Consider the following 7,993-nt stretch of genomic DNA (forward strand, 5'->3'; position numbering starts at 1 on the left):
AAATGGGATTTACAATAAAGTAATTTACAAAATTATTTTGACTTGAGTTTATTTATTAATGAGTAACGTATCTTTTGAGTGAATGTGCAAATTTGTAATGTTATCAGCTTTTACCATGTTATTACAACATTTAACCACTTTTTATTAATTTAAAAATTGAGAAATTCTTTCAAATTTAAATCTCATACAAGAACTACAGCAAAAATCAGTTTGATGCATATTTTATCAATATTTTAGAAATTTTATTTGAATATTACCAGTACTGACTTCAATGGATTTCATTAAATTCCTTTGAACACGACTGCTCAAAACGGTCTAAATGTATTAAACCTACACATTCCAAACATTATTACTCTGAAATTTTTAATGTAAATGTTAAGTGTAAGTGAAATGTTAAGTAATGTAAGGTCTTTCATGACACTACATATGCTGGGGTGTGAATTTGATAGGTGCTTGATATAAAATAAATGGTGCTTGAAAAAGTCCTTGAAAGTCCTTGAATATGGTGTTCATGAAAGAGTGGGAACCCTGCTTTAAGCAATATCGTATCGCATATCGAATATCGCATTTTTAACAAGGTATCGCATATCGCATTTTTCTTCAATATCGCACAGCCCTACCACCTATGTAGGGTACATACTTTCCCCTGAGCTCTCCATGTACAGCAAACCCTACCAGGGATGACAGCTGCGTAAAACCTTTGCTAGAACTTGATTGTTGACTGGCTGTGCTGTTATTCTTTCCTCAAGGTGAGGGCAAGTGGTTCAGAAACATTGACTACTATCGTCTAGATGGTTCAACGAGCGCCATGACCAGGAAGAAATGGGCAGAGGAGTTCAATGACACCAGTAATGTTCGGTAAAGATGTTTTCCCTTTTGAGTAGCAAACAGAGGAACCATTGAACTCGTTTTTCCATGATTGTCAAGCACTTGTGTTCTTGTTCTCCACAGGGGGCGATTGTTCATCATCTCAACCAGAGCTGGCTCTCTTGGGATCAACTTGGTAGCTGCAAACAGGGTCATAATTTTCGACGCCTCATGGAACCCATCCTACGACATTCAGAGTATATTCAGAGTCTATCGCTTTGGCCAGGTGAAGACCGTGTTTGTCTACAGGTTTTTGGCTCAGGTGAGAAATTTAGTTCTGACATTTGGACGAATGTATTTGCTGTGTTTATTCCGTGTAGAAATATGCACGTTTATTCACAGACAGGGGAGATCAGATCTGTAATGTTTTTGGACATGTTTCTTTCTATAGGGAACCATGGAGGAGAAGATCTATGACCGGCAGATCGCCAAACAGTCGCTGTCATTCAGAGTTGTGGACCAGCAGCAGATTGAGCGTCACTTTACCATGAACGAACTGACGGAGCTGTACGCGTTTGAACCCGACCAGCTGGACGATCCTTCGGAGAAGAAGAGCAAGCGGGCCACACCCATGCTGCCCAAGGTGAAAACCGCTTCATACCACCTGTTTTTCTCTGTTTTGTTTGACCGCAGAAAACATTGGAGTTTTGTCTCAATTTGTCAACTGAAATCAGATTTGTTTGTATAGCACTTTTCACAATACACATCGTTTCAAAGCAGCTTTACAGAAAATCATGATGTTAATATTGACAAGATGTTAAAATCCTCATGCCTCACACATTAAGCAGATTAGGGCTACAAGCAATCAAGCAGTTGTGATTTGCTATGTAGTATATATTGGCCAACACAGGTATACTTGTATATATGCGGATAAAGTTAAACATACTTCTATATCCAACTTTGTATAAAGTGCAGGGTGATAATATAGTTTAAATATACAAAAAAAATCAAACAATTTAGATTAGATATGTAGTATGGCTTTACATGTATACTGTATGTATGTGGTTACTCTGTGTGTGTGTGTGTGTGTGTGTGTGTGTGTGTGTAAAACATGAAACTACAGTTTACATTTTGCCACAATATAAACATTTGTGCTGTGTGGATTTGCTATATAGTGTATAGATTACATAAAGTATACTCACATTAAAAGTTGGTTATATAGTGCATCCGAGCTTGTTTACAACTCACTGGGCGATGATATAGTTTACATTTTTCGAAAATGTAATAATAAACCATGTATTTTACAGTTAATGTAACTCCAAAAAAACTATCCTAAAGAAATCAGACAAGAATGATGTGACAGAAATGTTAAATATCAATATTGTTACCTTGCAAGTATACATTTTTTTCTGAACATCTCTCACAAACACCTTTGGATTTCAATTTCTGTGCTCCTATTGGGTCCATTAGTCTGTGACCTAATATTTAATTGCAGTGGTGATTAATCAGCCATCCTGAGCTTATGCACTAAGTGATCCAAGACTACAACCCCCTAAAATCTGCCTCACACTGCAGAATCGTGTGTGCACTGCTGAAGTTGAATGCTCCTGGCCTGTATCCTGTGCACATTACCTTTTGATGTTCACAAGGATTGAGATGCTGTTATTAACTCGTGTGCCTGGTTTCCAAAGCTTTCAGTCTTCCTAGAGGGATAAGGATTGGAAGAACAGTGCTCAGCTCTCATCTTAATAGTTCTGACCTATCTAAGCACAGGTGCGCGGTCACACGAGAGAGAACCCCTGAAGATTTTACAAGACCATATCGGCCTTCGATTGTACATCCAGTCTTTCACAACAGCACACAGCTGCACTCTATGACCCTTGTTTACTGAAGAGTTTTATACTGCAGAACCGATGATGCTGGGATCCTTTAATTGGAGGCAAAGGCATCCAGTACACATCCAACAAATGTGTCCAAAAGCACACAGCTGTGCAGATATTTGTCTTGTGTACCACAGAAGGTTTACACTGGGGAAGATACAGCCCCCCACATCCTTCTGCTGAAGTCCTCAATGTTTTATCATGAGCTGCTCACTTTGGAGTTGATGTTTGAGAAGCTTGTTGTTCTTTATCAAGCTTTTAATCGGAGATGGAGCCCTACGTTTGTGCGCTGCAGATGACCACATTTGGCCATATGTGCACCAGAATGTAGCAAGTCAGCTGTTATGGATGGAATCTGCTGCCTGTAATCGTCTGTAGATGAGTCAGTCATCCCTCAAAGCCTGTAGTCATATCTCTGTTTCTCACAGTACCCTCGCCAAGTTTATGGATCACAGGAAATATTTCTAATCCTGGCAGACCTCTGCCCATCATTCTTTCCTTACCTTGTGTAATGTGTCTGCATCTTGATCTTTTTTTAATAAGCCAAAAGAATATGACACTTGCACCTTTTTTTTTTTTTTTTGTGAACATCTTATGTTCTTTGGACAGAGAACTTAGATGTGTTAAACTATTAGCTAACAATTTAAATAGCTAGTCTACAATGCCTTCAATTTATGTACTCCCGCTACCCCAGTTTTTACTGTTAAAATTGTGCATCATATTTTTGACTATTCACTTTATTGTAGGGGAAAAAACTAATTTCAGTTAAAAAACGAGTAATTAATGAAATTGTGACACCTAGGAACTAGGAACTATTATTCTCACAATAATGTTAACATATTAGTAAAAATCAACTGTTCAACCCCATTACCAAAGTTTTTGAAAGAGAAATGATCCTTACATGTTGTTCTATTTTTAGAAGTTAATCTAGGAGTTTAATGGTTTTAATCTGTATTCAGGCTTTGTCCTAAATTTAGGTAAAAGGATTGAAAAAAATCAATCAAACCTCATTAAATAACGTAAAATGAAACCTATAATGTTTAGTTGCCTGAGGTGGACAAGACATTTACTGGAGGTTAAGTCCTGTTTTTACTCCATTTGTGCAAAGTCCACACTGTTAATGTGATCTTGTTCATTTGTTTAAATATTATATATATTAAAATTCAAATGAAACCTGATAGTTAAGTTAACATCTCCTTAAAAGCCTCAGAGATATAGTGTATAAGTGATTCTCTTTGTAATAGTACACTAAACTTACTCTGATCTGGTGATAGCAGCTATTCCCACCAGTCCCTCCTTTCCCTTGTTACTTTCCCTAGTGTTTCTGTGCCGCTGCAGCTCACCCAAACATCATGCCATCATGAAGGCCATCTGTTACGCTGATTCACTGCTTCGTCTCTGAAGTTTTCAAAGGAACACTGTAAACCTCCCCCGACCTGATGAACAGTCATTATTCCAAACCCCTTTTAGGATGTTCTTGTGCTTTTCACAGAAACTAATTGGAGACAAAGGAAGTTAGCGGACTTCCACTCTAATGACAAAGAAGAGTGCTGCGGCCCAGACACGAGAGCCACCCAGCTTGGGGTCTGGCCTTGCCTCGGGCTCTTCGGAGGCCCATTATAGAGCTGAGACCCGTGGGTAGACTTTGAGTGACACGGTTGGGTCGGTGTGTACACTTCCTGAAAGTGGTCCATCGGTGGGAAAGTGGTAATTTGCTTTCGCTCAGGCTCCCCCGCCGATTGGGTCTCGTTGAGCAAAGGAACAGACTTTAGTTGGGATAATTAGGTGCAGGAGCTGGTCTTAATAAGTCCCCCAGATGTTCCTTAAATGAGTGGGTGCCTTCAACCCTCCATTTTTAGATATTTGCCCTAACTTGAATGAAAGAGCTGAAGGTGTGAACTGCAGTGCGTCGTAGAAGTTCTCACCTAGCGTGCTCCATTTAGTAAATGGTAGAATGATCTTGGATGGACACCTGACATCCGGCCCTGTGCCAAACATCAAGAGCTCTGCAGACACAGACTGTTTATATCAGGGCACTGAGGTTATGCGTATAATTTGTGTGCAGCTGTAGAGTACGTTTTGCCTGGCTAAGGTTAGGTATTACAAATATCTCAATCCTTCACATTCCTTGAGTCTCTTGCCCCGGACCCCTTGGTTTCTTTGGTTTGTGCACCTGCATGTCAAACATAATGTCTTGTGAAATCTGAGGCAAGCATTAGGCTCTTAATTTTAAAGTGGTAGATAAGAGTTTTGTTCACAGACATTCCCCTTTTTAGGTCATGAAGGCAAAGTTGCATGTTTTTATCGGAACAAGACATCTGAAGGAAACACAAATTATTCCACACTCTTCTGAAGCTCCTGTATCTTTTTTTTCTTCTTTTTATGGATGCAGTCTGTCACGCTTCCATTTTCCCACTCCTCACACCCTGTCTTCTACAGAGCACACGGCAGATGTTTATGGCCGTAGTAATGAGTGAAATAAAATAGAGTTTGTGAATATGGATTGTATTTAATATGAGGTGGCGTGATCAAAAACCTTAAGAGGCAGTTGGGCTGAAATAGCTGTAAATGTGCTGAAAATGATTCAGAAGGAAGAAAAATGGCAAGAAAAAAACGTTTGCGTTGAAACCGATGGTGTTTTTCACACCAGCGGAGTTCATCTGGGACCGTGTCTTAAGTAAATTGGCTTTGTTTGCCAAGTCGTAAATGTATGTAGTTGAGCAGAGCTCTTACAGTTCATTTGAATGTTCTGTTTCACCAGCAATGATGTGTGTCTCTGTTTCAGCGTTTTAATTTAGGAAAACTTGCAAGAAGAATACTTACTGCTGTCAGCTTTTTATTGATAGCTATTCAAGGCCGTTTAAAAATGTCTTGCAGAGAGAAAATTGAAGAGAAATGTGCCACTGTTCAGGCAAAACTTGAAGGCAAAAAATTATTTTGCCAGAAAAGTCTGGACATAACAGATTACCTGTACAGATGTCCAATGTATGTCTTATTGTGCACCATTTCAGTGGTTCATGTTGCATTCTCATCATTGCTGTAAGTGGCACTACAAAAGGACAATTTTCTTGAACAATGCCGTAAACTGCCTAGAAACAACTAATTCTGACAGTAATATTGATGTGCACTGGGAATGTCTGATTTCAATGATGGTGCACCTTCTAACATTGCTCAGTGTACATTTTTTACTCAAGCTTTACAGAGATGTTTATGAAGGTCAACAGTCCATTTTCAAAAACATACATGGGAAACAGCAAAAATCGCAAAGACTCACAAGGAAACGATTTCTGTGGTTGTGATATTTTTAAGATGAGAAAGAGCGTGGTGTTCAGACATGGGCAGATAGACTGTTCCCCACCTGGGGCAGTATTTATCCTTGCAGCAGTCTGGCTCATGCACCTCCATGCTTTGATCAAAAGCAAAATGCTTCCTCCCACCGTTTGACTTCCTGTGGGATCCCCACTCCCCATTTCCCTGAGAAAAGAAAAAAAAATCTGCATTCTGCTGATTCCCCCATTCCCCCACCCAACCTATTCCACATCCATGAATGGAGTAAAACGATATCCTTTTCCTAAGCCGTCATTATGCATGGGGTTAGCTCACAGTATGACAATGCAGGAGTTCTTGTTACCGTCATTAGTGCCTTCGGTCGAGATGCACGTGTAGGGCAGGTTACGGAGACAGACGAGACCGCCCGCGGAGCTCCAGCCTGGAGATTAATCAGGAATCCCGGCATTCCCTGCTCCCCTGGATGGCTTCACTGTCATTTGACCCAGCGGCTCTGTGACCCATTTACCAGGCTCAAAATTGGACAATGTTCAGATAAGCTCAAGTTGTCCCTCTCATGATGGCGAGTGTTTGAAATGTGCTCAAACAACAGCTTCATCGTGGACTTGTCTTTTGCTCCAGACACGCAGCTCACACTTCAGTTCCCCCTCGTCTTCTGCACGCTTTAACAAGAGATCATCTTTTCCATGCAGTCTTTTTCACGGTTGTGATGCCGAAGGGGTTCCTCACATGGCAGCATCCAGCCATGTTTTAATTTAGCCACTTAGCCAGAAATTACCATCACTCATCCAGTCGGGATTGTGGAGGGTATAGGCCAGGCCTGGCGTGATTGTGCTTGCTTTCGCCACGTGTTTTTATTTTTCAGCTTTCAAAGCCACTTACTGAAAAGCCTTGATGTGGACGGATCTGTAGCTGCGCTCTCCGTTACAGCTCTGCTGTAATGCAGAAGGCATGGCTCTGTTTTTGGTACCTGTCTTACTGCCGTTATCTTTATTTCTTGAAATAAACCATTATCTGGTTAATCATGATTGGCTCTTTGGGGGACGATCGAGGTTTGCTCACTTTGTACCTCAGATTCTGTTTCTCTAAACCTTTTCTGTAGCAATTATTTAGTAAGAAGTCCTAAATTTATAATCGTCAGGCTTTTCTTTTTGAAAGTTATGACGATTGATTAATTTTGTTTTTGTTTTATTTTGTTTCTTGTTGCTGCTAAATCGGGTGATGACGTAACTCACGCATTTATGTTCATATGGTTGGGATCCAGCAGATGTTTCTAGATCTTGACCTTTTTAATGTAAAGTTGCAGGCAAGACAAAGAAAAGCAAACAATAGCTGTAGAGTAATTTTAAACCATGTTTGTACGAGGCCTGGATGTGAATCGTGCTCCGCTCAGGTGTTGTTTTCAATAACAGTGTAGTCATGGATACCAGAGTTGCATGAAAGCCTCTGAAGTTATTTTAAATATGTCTTCTAGTTAACACTTGGTTTGGAGTCTGTTGCTTTTTTATTTTTAGCTTTGCAGCACAACCTAACCACTAATTGACTGTTTTATTCATTATGAGATAAAAGACCTTGTATTATGAAAACATACTATAACTATAACTAAGCCAAAACTAGACCCTAGTCCAGAAACACCATTTCTTGAAACTAAACTGCAAAAACGACACATTCCGAACCTGTGTAACATTCTGACATCAAGTGCATGAATACATCCACATGTGACTGTCCATCAGTGACTCCTATTAGGTGATCAGAATCTTAGGCCATCTGAGGTAGTGAAGATGAAAAAATAAATTGTTTTAAAGTCAGTGAAATAGAGGTAGCGAGACATCTTTTCTTCTCTTTTGTGTGACGTACATTCAAGTGTAACAGATTATCAAAAAATGAAGAAAAAATGCAGGGCAGGAGTTGGTTCTATGCATCGGTTGTTGATTGGATGTTGAGATGTTTCAACATTTTTGAGTAGTTTAACTAAGCCAAAGCAGCATTTTTTGTGTGTGTGTGTGTGTGTGTGTGTG

The 7,993-nt window shown here is 39.8% G+C and overlaps 1 protein-coding gene across 1 annotated transcript in view; it reads left to right on the forward strand.

Annotated features, from left to right (window-relative positions):
* atrx (ATRX chromatin remodeler) overlaps window positions 1-7,993 on the forward strand; it is a 73,146-nt gene that overhangs the window by 57,254 nt on the left and 7,899 nt on the right. The window contains exons 29-31 of the mRNA XM_016453235.1: window positions 750-858; window positions 952-1,129; window positions 1,259-1,450. Of these exons, the coding sequence (XP_016308721.1) occupies window positions 750-858; window positions 952-1,129; window positions 1,259-1,450 (479 nt within the window). The remainder of the gene's footprint in view (window positions 1-749; window positions 859-951; window positions 1,130-1,258; window positions 1,451-7,993) is intronic.

Source organism: Sinocyclocheilus anshuiensis, unplaced genomic scaffold (assembly GCF_001515605.1).
Source record: "Sinocyclocheilus anshuiensis isolate Anshui unplaced genomic scaffold, SAMN03320099.WGS_v1.1 scaffold836, whole genome shotgun sequence".
Lineage (NCBI taxonomy): Eukaryota > Metazoa > Chordata > Actinopteri > Cypriniformes > Cyprinidae > Sinocyclocheilus > Sinocyclocheilus anshuiensis.